The 17,420-nt window shown below is 41.7% G+C and overlaps 1 protein-coding gene across 12 annotated transcripts in view; it reads right to left on the bottom strand.

The window, feature by feature from the left end:
• The window catches only part of KCNH7 (potassium voltage-gated channel subfamily H member 7), a 348,077-nt gene that overhangs the window by 81,733 nt on the left and 248,924 nt on the right, over positions 1-17,420 (bottom strand). For 9 of the 12 annotated variants that reach the window (XM_087949836.1, XM_087949838.1, XM_087949835.1 and 6 more), the window contains one exon: positions 6,898-7,323. The exons of 1 other annotated variant lie outside the window; for it this stretch is intronic. In XM_087949836.1, coding sequence (XP_087805962.1) covers positions 6,898-7,323 — 426 coding nt within the window. The remainder of the gene's footprint in view (positions 1-6,897; positions 7,324-17,420) is intronic. 2 more of the 12 variants (XM_087949844.1, XM_087949846.1) reach the window with 1 other exon arrangement.

Raw genomic sequence — 17,420 nt, 5'->3', positions numbered from 1 at the left:
GTGTGATGGAAAGGCATCATACTTTGATTTGTGATTTCAGGAGAAATTCTTTTATTTTACTATGGGGAATGAAATATATAGACAATTGGAAAACAATGGACAAAGGATAGAAATATAATGATTTAAATTAAGTTAATAAACAAAATAGAATTAAGAAGAGAGGAAAGCGGGGAGAAGTTATAAAGAAATTACAGAATGGTAATTAAGATAGGTAATGGCATATAAGATGAATATGAATTTAATCGAAGTCCATACAAAGAGTGGTAATCCGGGGCCAAACTACTTTTTGAAAAAGAAGTTTTACCTTATGTGTTTTGTGTGTCTATGTCTACGTGAGATTTAATAAAACCTTGGAGGAAAGCGGGAGGAGAACAATTGCAAACAAGACAGAGGGAAATATGAATATGATGATTAAATTTAATGAGAAGAAATGAGAGTGTTAAAAGATATTTAAGTAGAAATGGCATATATTAAAATCACACTGTATAAAATATTGTATTATCTGCCTTGTAAAAACTTACAAGGGAAAGAGGTTTAATGTGTACAAGGTTTATGTTTTGTTTGTCTTCAAAAACTAATAACATTTGTTTAAAAAAAAAAAGTAAATTGGTCTGTTAGAAATTGCCATATTGGTACATGGCTGGGTGCAGCCGGTACTAAATCACATCATACATTTCCTCCTTGACCCTGGTCTTCCCCTCACCCCCCTGGATGTGACTTCTCCAATGGGACACATCCATCTCCAAGAGTCATCCATCATGCTCTCCAATAACCTTCTTATGCTCTGACAACTTTGGGCTACCGGGGATGATTATCTAGGCATTTAAGGAATGTCTTGTTTTCCCCCACTCTCTTTTTCTGGCAGCTAAAAAGACCAAAGGAGTACCTTTTTAGTTGACAGCCAGTTGAGAAACCGGAGTTCTTTGCAGGAAGCAAAGAAGTTTTTGCACTCAAGCCTTGCGGATGTTCGGAATATCTTGGTTGGTGTTTGGAGACTCTTTGTATTTGAACTATTTCTTAGTAACTTTACCTAGTGTTCTTGGCAGTCTTGCAACACCTTGGCAAAGCTCATTCTTATCAGAGATAATTAGTTTGAAACAGCCTTTTAACCGTGAAGGAACAGAATTCGTAAAGAATCATTAAAAGTTTTTTCTGTTACCTCTGTTTCGTGTTTGTTTCCTTGGAACAAGGTTTGGGTCAGAACAGACTAACAGTAGTTAGTCAGTTGGTTGGAGCAGTGATCCCCAACCTTTTTTATGCCGCGGCCCGGTACCGGCATCAGCTGGGAGCCGCGGCCTGGTACCGGCATCAGCTGGGCGCCGCCATCTTTTGATGAAAAAGTGCTTCCGGTGAGCTTTCTACCGGAAAAGCTCACCGGAAGCACTTTTTCATCAAGAAAAGATGGCGGCGCCAGCAACCAGCGGCCCGGTGGGACTTGTTCCGCGGACCGGTACCGGTCCGTGGACCGGTGGTTGGGGACCCCTGGGTTAGAGAACTAATTCAAAAGGCAAAAATCCCTCTTAGCTAGGCAGAGTCCATGGTGGATACTTAGTGTCCAAAGAACTTTTTAAGAATCTGCTTGGATTTTTCTACTTGCAATGGGTAATTACCTACTTACAAAGTTACACATGGCACTGAAAAACTTATGTCTGTTTTTCACACTTATGACTGTAGCAGCATCCTCAGGTTCACATGATCAACATTCAGAAGCTTGGCAGCTGGCATGTATTTATGACCAATCACAGTGTTCTTGGATCATGTGATCCCCTTTTGCGACCTTCTGACAAGCAAAGCCAATAGGGAAGCCACATTCACTTAACAGTTGTGTTACTAACTGAACAACAGCAGTGATTCACTTAACAACTGTGTCAAGAAAGGTCATGAAATGGGGCAAATCTCACTTAACAATGTCTTGGGCTCAATTGTGGTCATAAATCAAGGATTATCCGGTACATGCACTGGCCAACTCACTAAAGTTATATGTAATACAATTGCATGTTTCTATGGGGTTCCCTTTTTGAGCATGCTATTAGGAAGGATTTAGTCAGGAGCCCGTTGAACGAAAATGGAAAGAACCCCCGTTCTTTCTATCTTCTTCTCAGTTCTGATTACTGAAGCTTTCAGGAGTGTTAATACTACTCAACTTTCAATTTCCAAAATAAAAGATGTTAGTTTGATTTATAACGATGGCTGCTAGATTGAAGGGCAGAATATGTCAGGAGACGACAATGCACTAGTCTGATTGCAAAACTTATTTTCGAAGTATTTGCATTTGGGCAAATGCATTTTAATGTTTTTAAAAAAAGAAATGTGGAGTCTAACTCCGTGATGGCGAACCTATGGCACGTGTGCCACAGGTGGCATGCACAGCCATTTGTACAGGCACGCGAGCCCCAGCTAAACTTACCTGCACTGTGCATGCGCACGCCTCCCAGATGATTTTTGGCCTGTTTCAGGCCTTTTTCACCCTCCCAGAAGTGTCGAAACAGACCTGTTTTTCGGCCTCCAAAGGCTGCAGAGCTTCCCTCAAGCCCTCGGGAGGGCGAAAACGGCCAAAAATCAGCTGGAAGGCGTGCGCACATGCACAATGCAGGTAAGGAGGGGGTTGCGCACGCATGTGCAGGGCGCATTGCATTGTGGGTGCCGGCATGCACACGCTTTCAGCACACCACAACAAAAAGGTTCACCATCACTGGTCTAACTGATTTCTTTTTACTTACAGAGCTTTTTTTTTTACCGGTAAAACTTTTGCTTGTATCCAGTCAGCTTTCCTTTCCCCCATCACCTATTTTAATTAGTTAATTTTTTTTATTGCTTTGCATGTTTCTATTGGTGTAAAGCTGTGTTTGTACAATTGCTGGGAAATGTCCTAAGAGCCATAGGAAGTTTTGGTTTTCTAATCCAAGGGTAAAAAAGGGAGATCCAACTTCAAAAATTCCCCCTTCCAATTACTGCAGAAATGTCAGTGGCGCACATCATTTCAATGCCATTTCTGTTAAAAACACGATCTTACATGAGGATATCAGGAAGGAATCCAGAGAAGGAATGGAAAAATGTAGCCCTTTCCTTTCTACCTGGTACAGGTTATTTATCATTGCTAAATTGTTAGACAAATATGCTCTCAGGTCAAGCTTGATATTTTTTTCATTCTCAGCATAACCTATAGTCAGAGTATATTCCCTTAGCTTCTCCAATCCAAGTACTAATTCAGCCTAAACCTATTTTAGTCTCTGAGCCCACAAACTCAGCCAGGCACTAAATTATTCGGAAACAAAAGTTCTCGCTGATCTATGCACAATCACTTTGATATTTATTATTAATTACTGATATCTCTTAGTCATCCTGTTCTGTAAAGAGGCTCTAAATCGTCCAAAATATATGGCTCTATACTTAATATGAACTAGAAACTGTTCCTTGTAGGTAAAAAGTGGGTCAGGCTATGTCTTCATCTGGGTCATGCTTGGTTCATGTGCTTGGCTCAAAATTATTTTCCATGTTGACCAATGCTAACCATCCATTTTAATGTTCTGCTCTGTCTTACTGTTTTTTTAAAATTGCATTTGGGTTCTTTGAGGCTGACTTGATACTGACTTATCACACAGGACAAACTGCATCCTAAAATTATTATGTGGGACCTCTGATTTGGTTTCTTATTGTTAAGTAAAGACTTCAAAGGAACCTGTCTCAGATTTTAGTGGGTACAAAGTGGGATCTTCCACCGAGTGGTGCAATAGTCTAGAGGTGAAGACAATCAGGTGGTTGTGAGTTCGATTCTAGGCAACGGTACATATTTCTCTCTCTGGGTACACTGAGAATATATCTGCTGAACAAAACTCCGCATTGGCAACAGGAAATGGCATCCGGCCAGTAAACACTCTGCTCCATTTAGTTGCCCCAATTCCACCCTGATGCAAGGGATTACAAGGTAAAAAGAAGACAAGAAGAAGAAGGAGGAGAAGAAGGAAGAAGAAGAAGAAGGAGAAGGAGGAGAAGAAGAGGAGGAAGGAGGAAGAAGAAGAAGAAGAAGGAGGAGGAGGAGAAGAGGAGGAGGAGGAGGAGGAGGAGGAGAAGGAGGAGGAGGAGGAGGAGGAGGAGGAAGGAGGAGAAGAAGGAGGAGGAGGAGGATCTTCCACCAAAATGAACTTTGCTGAATAACAGATGGGCAGCAGTGGAGAACTTAACAGAACATTTTAGTGGAAAAGCTTCTTCAAGATGGAGCATACATTTGGAAAACCAATGTTAAAAAAAGGAGGTATTAAGGTAGTTAACTTTTTAGCGAAAGTATATATTAGGAGCACTTCGGTTTTAAAAAAACTATGTTTAGGGGTATTGGATAGTAAACTGTGTATATTAAGGAAAGTAGTGAATGGTAGGAATATGATTTTCCAATCTTTTTAAAAATCATTTTAAATAGTTATTATAAAATAGAATAATTAGCATATTCCTAAAAAGATGAGATAAAGCTAATTAAGACTGATTCATACATTCTAACTGAAAGATACTGCACAACCACAGGGCAGATGAGCATTACCATTTGGAAATATCTATTTAATACCTTTGCCATAAAAATCTCATAATTTAACAGTTGTATGCTAGCATAATATTTTAAAAAGAGAGATTTTAAGAGAATCCACAGGAGACTACCACCACTCTGCCAAGAATTATAATCAGTCACCTCCTTTTTTTCCCCCCCAGCATGCTGATACACAAACAGAATTATGCACATAGTGTGGCTGGTAGCCTTCAGCTTATTATCTTGTGGCCTTTCTAAAAGCAGCTTGAGGTCAAGACTTTCTGAGCCTTGGAGAACCTCCTGGTGAAGCCTCTGAAAGCGATGCCATTTCACAAAAAAAGACTGATTGACGAAGTGGTTAGCAGGGGTCTTTATTATAGGGGGACCTTGTGACAATAGGGATTTCAAAAAAAAAAAAAAGACTCCATGACTAAGGTTGTAATTAAGAGTAAGAAATAATACTGCTGACCTGTAATCACAATCATTCACATGATAGGGGCATTACCGCCGGAATGTTAAGCTGATCAAGAACAAAATAAGAAGGAACAGCCCTAAAAAGAGGTAATTTAGAAAGTCACCAAAATTCACCCTTATGCAGTAAATAATAGAATAGCTATACTAATAGAAATAGTTATGGTAATAGTAGGAGCAGTAGCAGCAATAACTGGACATGCATCTACAAGGAACTAGGAAAGATTTTCCAGACTGTGTAAGATGAATCTGACCCATACGATGTACCAACCTTACTTCAGGGATGTTGCTTACACAGGAAGGGGGAACACGAGAAAGGATTATTTTCTCTCTCTTTGCCTATACTCTAAAATTTAATCCGGGGAATGATCAGTGGAGGTCCAGGCCCTATCGGACATTGTTTTGAAGCTTCTTCCACCTCTTACTTGCCAAAACCAGAAGAAGACCAAGCATTCTTGTTTTTTGGTGAGCCCTGATGGTGGAGGTCTCAGTCTTCTCCGGCAGTGTTCAACAAAGCCAGAAAATTAGGTAGGTGCTATACTGGACAAGCAGCCGTGCTACTTAGAGCTTGGGGGAGTGGGGAGCGAGCATTGGAGGGACACACATCGTCCAAGGTTTGAAGACAACAGGGTTGTGGTTCGCCGGCAGCAGGTGTAGACGGTGGAGGAGAACGAGGACTCGGATGAGGGGCCGGCACCATCAGGGAGTGAATTGCTTGCCTTCAGGGATTGTGGGGGCTGGCAGCAGTGACGAGGAGGTTCCCGAGGAGCCTGTGCCAAGTGCGCGTGAGCGCACGATGATTTGAGGAAGAGAACAGCTGGAGCAGCACAGGCGACTCCGGAGTAAGGATGCAATGTAATGAGCCCTCCCTCCAGGGAATATAAGCCTGGTTTCAAAAGGTTTTTGCCTTTGCAGAAGGCAAAAACGCTCTAAGGACCCAGCACTGTGTGTAGAGACTCCAGGTTATCTGAAGAATTCTGTCAAGGCTTTTCTGGTAGAACTAACTGGCTGAAAGCCATCTTTTATCTACAAAGAAGCTTATTTGTAGATTAAAGCTGTGAAGGTTTGAGTTGCTGCATTTGTTTGAGATTTTCTTGCCGGTAACAGGGTTGAGTCAGAACAAACAGTGTCCAATCAGACAGGACAAGGCTGCTTCTGCAACTTGTTTCTCCCTTGAGACTGAGGAGTGGAGGCCATTTGTTTTAATACAGAGTTCTTTATCATGGATAGGCACTGATGGAGACTTGAACCTAAATCTCTCCAATCAACATCTAACACCAGAGGTGGGCTGCTGCCGGTTCGGACCGGTTCACCCGTACCAGTAGTTCCAACCACTGGCTGGGCCCTCCCTCCCTTGGTCCTATCCCATCCTATATATTTCACTCTCTGGCTCGCTCGCCCCGCCCACGCAGCCGAGCTGATTTCTGTGCCTCACCCGCTCTACTCACCACAGCTGCCCGAGAAGGTGGGCTGGAAGCCGCGCGCATGAAATCGCCATGTGTTTGAAGCCATGCGCAAGCACAGAAGGCACGCTCACATTTTCGGTTCTGCACTAGGCCAACTGGTTGTTAAATTATGTGAAGCCCACCTCTGTCCAACACCTAGTAGATATTCTTACGCAGTGGTCACACAGAATAACACACACATAAATACTCCACATTGTTGGTGTGAGAGGAAAAAAAGAATATTTTGTGCATATCCTGGTTTGGGACATTCATACAAAACGGGAAGCTATGATCTGCTGTAAGTTAAGACGATTCAGTTCTCTTCCTTGTACTTGCAAACGAAGTGGGGAAGGTGACGAACAATCATGCGTTGGGATTATGTCTGAACTGGGATGAAGCAGGTGGCGCGTACATACGGGATGACACATGCATTAAAAGCAAGCGAGCTGCATGCTTCGTTTGGCTTACCTCATCCGAGCCAGATCCAAAGATCAGCAGGTCAAAAGGTATTGCAGCCACCATGTCAATTAGGAACCAGCCTTTGAAGTAGTGAATTGCTATTCTCGCCGGGTCACTTACCACTTCTTCATTCTGGTTGACATATGTCGTTCGGAAGTTTATGAGAATGTCAATGATAAACATAATATCCACAATTAAGTCTACCATGTTCAAGGGGTTGCAGGAATAGCCACAGACCCGCCTCTTCTGTTCTTCGCTGTCATTGAGAAGGAAGGCTGCCGAGTAAGGGGTGAAGATGGCAGTGTAGATCACAAGCAGCAAAATGAGCCAATCCCAGACTGCTTTGAAAGGGCTGTAGTGCAATATCGTAAACTTGTTGATGCGGGGTGTTTGGAGCTTATATTCTGGCAGGACGTCGGCTCCCAAAGACAGGACCTTGGGAAGTCAAAAAAAAAAGAACAACCACCAAACCATCCAGTGAGTCACGTAGAAATGGAACAGACAAACTATCAAAGAAATGCACCTATTTCTGAACAAGGTTTCCCGAAAAGGCAGCGCAAGATAATTGTGCGGAAATTAGAATGGGCAATGTGACTTTTAAAGTATTACAGGTAGTCCTCGGCTTACAACAGTTCATTTAGTGACCATTCAAAGTTTAATGGCACTGAAAAATGTGACCATTTTTCACCGTGACGACCTTTATAGCATCCCCGTGATCACGTGATCAATACTGAGATGCTTGGCAACAGTCTCACATTTATGACGGATTTAGTGTCCCGGTGTCCCGTGATCCCATTTTGCGACCTTCTGACATAAGCAAAGTCAATGGGGCAGCCAGATTCGCTTAACAAACGGGCTACTAATTTATCAACTGCAATGATTCACTTAACAATTGTGGCAAGAAAGGTCGTAAAATGGAGGAAAACTCACTTAACAAATGATTCACTTAACAACAGAAATGTTGGGCTCAATAGGGGTCGTAAGTCGAGGACTACCTGTATTGTATTATTTATTACTAGTATCTATATGAGAGAGAGACACGTCACTAAAATTCCTGAGACTAGAGAGTAAATGAGAATTACTAGGAAAGGACAAAAAAATATAATTTAACACTCTGTATAACTTGCCTGCTGTCTAAAAATCAACAACCACTTATTCTGTTCCTGAGAAGCATTTCTGAAGTGATAGATGGATAATGAACCTAGGCCAGAGATGGCTCCTGGAAACAGCCAAAAGCTAGTTTGCACTCAAAAAGGATCTTCTCATGTCAGCTTTCCTAGTGCTAACTCCTAATTCCCTTGGGAAACAATTACATATTCCAATTGCCATCCTTTTTTGCTGAAATATTAAGCAACAGCTTCTTTGTCTGTGCATGTGTGAGTCCTGTTGCTTACCTGCAAAGCAGCTGTACAAATGGAGACGATTGTTATGCATATAGAATTCTTTATTGGCCAAGTGTGATTGGACACATGAGGAATTTGTCTTCGGTGCATAAGCTCTCAGCGTACATTAAAAAAATACATTCATCAAGAATCAGGAGATACAACACTTAGTGATAGTCATGGGATACTAAATAATAAGCAATCAAAATCATATTAGGAAATTAAATAAAACAACATAAATTGGAAAGATACAAGCCATAAGGTTGTAGTCATAAGTAGAAGGAGGTGGATAATAGGAAGGATGAGAAGAAAAATAGTAATACAGTCTTAGTAAATAGTTTGACAGTGTTGTGGGAATTAGTTGTTTAGCAGAGGAATGGCATGCGAGAAAAAACTGTGTGTAGTTGTTCTGGACAGGTGTTTGACGGCATGATTGTGGATATCTGGGGTGAAACAAGCTAGTGTTGTTTATTGGGAACAGGACCAATCAGTAGAATCCCACTTCCTATTCACAGTTGATTCAATGCTTGGTCTACACATAGCACTAATAATATTTTGTTGTGGCATACTGAGCAATCAGAATGGCTTGATTCATAAACTATACACTATGCCATGATGAATAGTTACTTTCACACTTTATACCATGATGTAAACTGCATGCTCCTTGTCATTATATGTAAGCCAGGCCAAAATGTGGTGCATTTTATAAATAGATAAGCCAGACTAGCACCAAGACATTTTAATATTGGAGGAGAGGACAAGACAGTGTTCCTCTTCAGGGCTAAACCTTTCAGATGCCTCCCTCCTCCAGACTACCCTGTCATGTTAGCCATCAGTTAAAATGTGAGGGGAAGCAGACCGGTTTAGATGCCAGGGCTCAGGCACACAAGCTGGGAGGAACAAGAAGCCCATGGCCATCACATCATGAGTATTATTATGAGCTCCCAGAGCCACAACAGTCTGCATGAACATTAGAGAATTAAGCTTGCACTCTGTATCTCTAGTGCCATCTAGTGGTCACTCTCGGTACATTCTGTTTGCGAGGCTGGCCTGCTTTCCACCTGTTCAGCCTTCACTCATCCTGCCACTTCCTAACGCCTAGGTTCATATTTGGATCCTCACCAGAATTACAGTAAATCATGACCAGCACTTTTTTTTTCAAGATGGGAGAACCAGCTGGGATCTCTGTGCCTGTAGGGTCAAAAGTGGCCACCCCTCCTGCCTCAACTATATTTAGGCCACTGTCCTTTCCTCGTTTCATATACAGAATAGCAATAGCGCTTAGACTTATATACCACTTTATAGTGCTTTATAGCCCCCTCTAAGCAGTTACAGAATCAGCCTATTGCCCCCCAACAATCTGGGTCTTCATTTTACCCACCTCGGAAGGATGGAAGGCTAAATCAACCTTGAGCCTGGTGAGATTCGAACTACCAAATTGCAGGCATCTGGCTGCAGCAGAGGTAGCTTGCAGTACTGCACCCTAACCACTGCACCACAGAGGCTCTAAGAAGCAGACTATAGGAACTCAGAATCATTGAGCTAGATTGGATCCTTTAGAACAGGGGTCTGCAACCTTGGCAACTTTAAGACTTGTGGACTTCAACTCCCAGAATTCCTCACCCAGCAAAGAATTCTGGGAGTTGAAGTCCACAAGTCTTAAAGGTGCCAAGGTTGCAGACCCCTGCTTTAGAATACCAAACCTAATTCTCTGATCACTGAAGGAACTGGAATCAAAAGAATAAGTCCTAACAGGTCAGAAGAGTCTATTTTGGGGGGAGGTCCGTTGCTTTGAACGGTTGCTAAGCAACCAGTCACAAGTCAAGGACAACCTGTGTTTTATGAAAATATCACAAATAAAAGCCTCATGTTTGAGTGTTTTCAAAAAACTCATTTTCTTTCGCTTATCTTTCAACAATAGCATCTTGGATAATTGCTTTTACATATATATACCGTGTTTCTCACAAAATAAGGCCAGGCCTTTTTTTTTTTTTGACACCCGAAAAAATGGCTAGGCCGTCTTTTCGGGGGTGACTTAATTTCCTCCCCCACCTAGAGCGGCCCATACGCACTCCCCTTGCTGCGAGATCGCTTCTTTCAGCTGACGAAAGCTCCCCGAAGGCAGAGTCCCCAGCCACTTCGGGGCGAGGCGTGGCTGCCCGTGTCCCCTCACCTTTAGGCAGTCTCTTTCAGGTGATGGAAGCTCCCAAGTGCAGTCACCAGCCACTTCGATTGGCCGGTAGAAGCGACCTCAGGGCGAGCGCACACACATACTCCCCTTGCCCCAAGGCTGTTTCTATCGGCCGACGAAAGCTCCCTTGAAGGCAGAGTCCCCAGCCGCTTCGAGGCATGGCATGGCTGCCCGTGTCCCCTCGCCTTTAGGCAGTCTCTTTCAGGCGATGGAAGCTCCCCAAGTGCAGTCACCAGCCACTTCAATCAGCCAGTAGAAGTGGCCTCGGGCAAGCACACACACACACTCCCCTCGCCGCGAGGCCACTTCTACTGGCCGATCGAAGTGGCTGGTGACTGCACTTGGGGAGCTTCCATCGCCTGAAAGAGACTGCCTAAAGGCGAGGGGACACAGACAGCCATTCCACGCCCCGAAGCGGCTGGGAACTCTGCCTTCGGGGAGCTTCTATCGGCTATCGGGGTATTCTAGCCTAGGCTACCTGCAGGACACTACTAAAGGCAAGTTTTCTCCCCATCCCCCCACCCTTCCCCCCATTTCTCTTCACCTCGTGTAGTTCTAACGAATGATGTGAGAAATGGTGGGGAAATGCATGGTTTAAATAGGCCTAAATTTTGGGGGCAGGGCTTAATTTCACCTCATGCCTAGAAATCATGCTGGGCCTTTCTATTGGTGGAGGCCTTATTGTTGGAGAAACACGGTATATATTTTAAAAAACACCCTTTGTCTTTAAGTAACATTCCCCCCCCCCCCAAATTATTCACTTTATGGTCCATTTGTTGGGAAATTATAATCAGGGTACCTAAATACTATGAATAAATTTTATTAAAAGCAGATTGACAAAGGTTTTTTCAAAAGAATTAAACAAGCATAGAAGAAACAGAAAAAAGATGGCCTATTTGATTGATTGTCGTCACTAGGGAGTGGAGGTGGAGTTATTGTTTTTATAATTTTCTTTTTTCTCTCTCTTAATGACCCTGTAATTCCTTGCATTGGGGTGGAGTTGGGGCAACTAAATGGAGCTGAGCGTTAACTGGCCGAATGCCCTTCCTGATAACAACGCGGAGTTCACAGCAGACAATAATTCCGAGAAATATCTGCCGCTACCTAGGAATGAACTCATGGCCTCCTGATTGTTAGGCGGGAGCTCTAGGGCACTGCGCTGCTTGTTTTTATTGTTTGTATATTGGGTTTTTATTTTTGTAAGATGCCTAGAGTCACTGAGAGTGTGGCCATATAAATTTACTCAAATAAATAAATAATAGGACAGTGATCAGGTGAGCTCTGTACCTGCCCAATCTGCTGCAGCTTCAAGATCCTTACACAACATTCTTCTCCTGGCTGGTGTCACAGAGACCAAGCGCTTGAAAGGAGGGCTTTGAATGAGTGTGGGTTAAGTCCAAATAAAGAAACTCTTTTTTTTTAAAACTTTGAAGCACTCACGTCCGTGAAAAGGACAAACTTTGCTGCAGTAATTTTGTGTTTTGTTGTGGAATAACGTGCAATTAGGCTATTCTGATAATAGTATCAGTGGTGGGTTTCAAAGTGGTTTACCACTGGTTCGGTGGGCGTGGCTTGGTGGGCACACTTTGTGCACGCGCAGAGGCTTTCCTACCCACCTCCTGCAATCCTGCACTCTCCCTGTGTCTCCCACAGCTGACGCCCAGTTGGGTGGTTGGGTCCAACAGCAGCTCGTCAGAGAGAACCAGTTTGGTCTCTGCTGATCTTCAGTGCTACCGGTACGCCAGACCCAGGACGAACTGGTAGAATAGCATCCAACTTTGCTTGATAACCCATAAGAGATCTTTCTTTAGGTCGAAAGTAGGAAGGCTTCTGATAGTGGCAGGCTGATATTGGTCAACTAAGAGCTGCAGCAGGTAGGGTGATGATGCAAAATGGATAGATCAGGCTTTTCTCTCTCTTTTTCCCCCTCTTGATTTTCTTAGGGGTCTTTTTTTTTTCCTTTCATTTTATACATTATGTTAAACCTGTTTTATTGTTTACAGTGTTCTTCTAAATATTTTTAGTCTCTTCAAAATCTGCTAGTTTTCAGCTGCTCTGATCATAGTTGGCTTCTTGCAGAAAGGTCCTGAAGGATTTCAGCTTCAGAATGGGTTTTCTAGAATTGGAAAGGGGAAAAATGCCACCCTAATTACTTAAAAAAAAAAAGATATTCTTTAAGCTGAAAAGCAGGTTGATCTTCTGCTGTCATTTTTGTTAAAGGTGAAGACTCCTTTGAATTGAACTCAACTCCTGGTGATTTTCATTTCTTGGCCACAATACAGACTTTTTTCAAGTGCCGCCTTCTGAAATGTTTTTGTGATTTTTCAATCTAGCCTGATTCATTTTTAGTCCCCATCCAAGCAGTAACCAAGTGCAACGCTGGTTGGCTTTTAAGCCCAGGTACGGCTACTTGCTGCTGCCTCATGCTGAGTTCACCATTTTCATTAGTGCCTGTTTTCTTTCAATCAGCTGATTGTCTTACACAAATCAAGAGAAGCCATAATTATTTTCTACTTTGCCTCCACCAAAATCATCCAGACTTCTCAGCCAGGCTAATTTGTTTTCACCGTCAAAAGAACATGATTAATAGCTGCACTTGCCTTATCTCCTGCAGGAAGGCCTGATGTGCAAATTTAGTTGCTAAATGTATAACAAATCCAGGTGCATAAGTGAAAATTAAGCTAACAGTTACCTCCACCCTCCCCAGTGATTGAGGGAGGGGAGAACTTTAAGATTATATTAACTTTCAGAACAACAGTAAAGAAAATAATTTCAATCTTTATTGTACTTCATTTGAACTCCAGCATTTTTCCAGGACAAAACACATTTGAATTTATATACAGAGGGTGTGAATGCAGCTAAAAAAGATTGGGGGATGGCTACTACTAAAATACAGTTTAGCTGCATTCACACACAAAATCACAAGGCAAATCTGTTGTAAATTAAGTTCCAGTTCCAAAACAAAAGAGTTCCACCTATGCCGAAAATACCACAAGATCCACTACGGGAACACTGACCATATTTAAGATAATGCATTTCTTATAGACTCAGCTAATGAATTTGCTGACAAAACTTACAGGTATGTAAATATGCAAGCTGGAAAAAAAACCCAACACTCAAATACGTAGGTCTCTTTTGTTAACTCTTAAAAATAATGACATTCTAATGAATTAAAGCAAAAGGGATGACTAGAACACTACTAATTTAGAGTCCCGTGAGACAGTTTCAATCCCACCAAATCTAAGTACATTTCACATCTGTAATAACAGGTAGAAATACAGAGTGGGGACTTGGATTAAATTAGATATGGGTATTAAATTAATCATGGTTAACCTGCCTCGGAATGATTTCAATGCAATTACAGCATGAACAATTAATCTGGATCCGACCAATATTTTGATGTGATTTCCATAATCCTTCATTCAGCTTCCAAAAGCATTGCTTACATAAATTATGGCAGAATATAACCACATTTTTCAATCAAAGCAGTTCATATATTTTATTTCTCTATCTAACTCCAAATCAAGGTTGTGATATTTCAAACAGCAAAATGCATTCGTTTGTATGCATTAAGTGAACAGTCTTTAGCTACTTCAGAGAAGATACATCCAAAGACGATACATTCTGATCAATCTAACTAAGCGCACACATCCTTTTTTTCCATCTCCCTTGCCACATGGGACAATGAATAATACTGTCAGGCGCAAAGAATCAGGACCATTCATAAAGTTGAAACACAGATGATTTATTAATCAACTATCTAGTCAACTAACAGCACTAAATTGGCACTAGATAAGGGTCAATTGAATTTGCAGGGGGTTGGACTTGGATCTCTTGTGGCAATGCAAGGACTCTAAACTGATGACATGTTTGGCTCTGCCCCCCCTCCACTCCAGCGCTGCCTGCTCTTCTCCTACAAATACCTACTTTTATCATCTGGGACTCTGGGAATGTATGAAGTTCAGAATATAGCAGTGGTGGGATTCAAAACTTTTTTACTACCAGTTCTGTGGCCGTGGCTTGGTGGGCATGGAATGGCTTGATGGGCATGGCAGGGGAAGGATACTGTAAAATCTCCATTGGCCACCATACTCCAGTAGGAAGGTTACCACCGGTTCTCTGAATTACTGAAAATTTCTCCTACGGTTCTGCAGAACTGGTCAGAACCTGCTGAATATCACCTCTGGAGTATAACAATTCTAAGATGTTGTCTTGGAGAATGTAATCATTGCTTCAGTTTACTTTCTTTTTTCTTTTTGCTAGTTTGCTAATTACTGTATGCCTAAGCACTACCAGAAGAGGCCTGCTCTTGATTCTAATTATGTTATGAATTCCTGTTCTACTGGACATTTGTGGAATGTATTAAAAGCATTATTTAAAAAGTTCATTCAAATTTAGGACTGAGTTCCAGTATTATTAGAGATAATTGTACTATTATAATTTCTGGCATCTCAAACACCCTTTATATGAATCTTATTATCTCAATATAAAAAAAAAAGTTCAAAGAAATCTCATATTAGCATTTTTGGAAGAGACTAAACAGCATGTCAATAGCACTGTACTTGTTACATGAAATTCCTTTGGGTCAAGAAGGAGTAGGACATAGAGTCATATTCCAGAATTTATTGCATTCTCAGTAGTGGACTTAATTAGTTAGTACCACCATTTTTTTGGGGGGAGGGGAATGAGGTTGGGGAGCAATGGCAAAGCTGTAGGAGAAAAAACTCTCATTATCGATCAGGTAATGTTCTCAGCTTCCCAATTAAACTGCTATTTTCTAGAGAAATTGCATTTAAAGTTTTCTCTGTAATTGCACAGGGCTCAGCTTTCAAATTGGAGCACTGGGTAATGATGAAAAGCCAAAGACACGAGCAGCATGCTGTATGTTCTCCCAACATGCTTTGCTTGGACTAGGGAGGCTTTTATTTAGTTAGCTGGTTTGTTGAACTTCCACAACTAGCAAATAAATAAATAAATAAAAAGACTCAAGGTGGACTTAGAGGAAAACTCCGTGAAAACACCAGATTGCAAAATTGCACTACAGGACAGGGAAATGCGTAAAATTCTGATTTTAGTCATCCCTCAGCATGATCAGGGCCCACTTGAAAGCCAAGCTTTCGAAAGTGGAATAGGGATAGGACTTCTGAGAGCTATGATGCATGTGCTTATCCCTTAAACTCTTCTTTCGCTGACTCCTCTCGGTGCCTATGCACACAGTCATTTTCAACAGCTACGCTGCTGGAATTAGCACAGAGAATGAAACGGGAGGATTATGACAGACTGATTATGCTCCTGGCAGTTAAATTTGGGCAACCCCTTAGAAATATAGCATAGTCCTCTGGGAATCCTATGGCCCACATGGAGAAAGATGCTTGACCTATGGCCACAATTGGATCAGAATTTCCATTGCTAAGCAAGGTAATTATAAAGTGAGTGGCACCTCATTTTACAACCTTTTTTTTTGCTACTGTTGTTCAGTGAATCAATGCAGTTGTTAAGTGAACCACCCATTTGTCCACTGAATGTGGCTTCCCCCATTGACTTCGCTTGTTGTAATCTAGCTGGAAAGGTCACAAATTGTGATCATATGATCCCAGGATGTTGCAACCATTAGAAATACATGTCAGTTGCCAAGCACCCAAATTTGGTCCACATAACTGTGGGGATGGTGCAAGGGACATCATTGCAAGGCCTGGTTGTAAGTCACTTTGTTCGGTGCCGTTGTAACTTCAAGCGGTCACAAACGGTTTTAAGTCAAGGTCTACCTGCATATTACTTAGAGATAATGAAATTCCAAACGCGCAGCTGGTAATATCTTTTAAGGCGGAAATCCTGCCTTTGCTTAACCAAGATTAAATGCAGCTAATTCAGGAAGGATTCCTTCTCATAGAATTTAACAGAGTTTTTCTGCATGTTTATGCAAAAGATTCCCCGTCAAGAGCCTACTAAAAGATGAACATACAAAATTGCAGCCTTCTCCATATTTGCAAACATGGCCAGTGTTTAAAAAAATCAAATCAAATCCCTAGATTGAACCACTTATTTAGAAAGAGTAAATTGTTATGTGATGTTTTACACCCACACCTTTGGACAAAAACATGACAATTTTCATGTTTAGAGCACTGCGTTAAACAGTGGATATAAGTCGGTAGGAAGACAGTTTGTTTAAATGGAGAAATAGAGCTTTTTTATTCTGAACTAGTCTGGAACAATAGACTCACAATGGAGAGTAAAACCTCAGCTACCATTGGAATTAGCACGAAGGAGATAATTATCTAAAGTAAAATTGTGGAGAGAAAAAAAAACACATCGGAAGATCAAGGAAATTTACGAGCAATAAAACACATTTTGCTTTTTGAAGTTTTATTAAAGTCTATCAATGGCTAATAAAGGGAATACTGTATGAAAAATTAAAATATGCCCACACAAAATATCTGCATTATTCAGTCTGCATAAAGTGAATGTGCAAGAAATAGGGCATTGCAACGACAGGTTCTGCCTCCTCCCTTATGCACTGTAGGGCCTCTCTGCGCAAACCTGGATGAAGTTCCTGAGTGTAAACCTTTTCTGAGGTTTATATAATATATAACATTCTATGCTGAGATATTGCTCTCATTTCCCAAATAGATGTTTTTTTGCTGAACATCTGTAAGGAATAAGTAACACAGGCTTCTGCTTTTTAAAATAAATAAATAAGAATCTATGTGCAATCAAATCGATGACTGCATCTCTTCAATGCATTTGGAGTCCTATATAACAGGGGTCCCCAATTCCGGTCCATGACCCGGGGCTGGGCCGCAGCCCGTTTTTGAACCAGGCCATGGAAGTGTGTGTGCGTAAGTGCAAAGCTGCGTTTGTAAAAATGGCACAATGAACAACCATCCCTTCTCCTTCCCACACCTCGCCACCGTCTCCGCCAATCGGGAATGGTTGGAGATCTCTGCTGTATAATATTTGTT

This window comes from Notechis scutatus, chromosome 1 (genome assembly GCF_049901735.1).
Source record: "Notechis scutatus isolate UNSWTSFEM ecotype Mainland chromosome 1, rNotScu1.2, whole genome shotgun sequence".
Taxonomy (NCBI): domain Eukaryota; kingdom Metazoa; phylum Chordata; class Lepidosauria; order Squamata; family Elapidae; genus Notechis; species Notechis scutatus.
The sequence above is the reverse complement of the archived record's forward strand: the minus strand, read 5'-3'. Positions and strand labels throughout refer to the sequence as shown.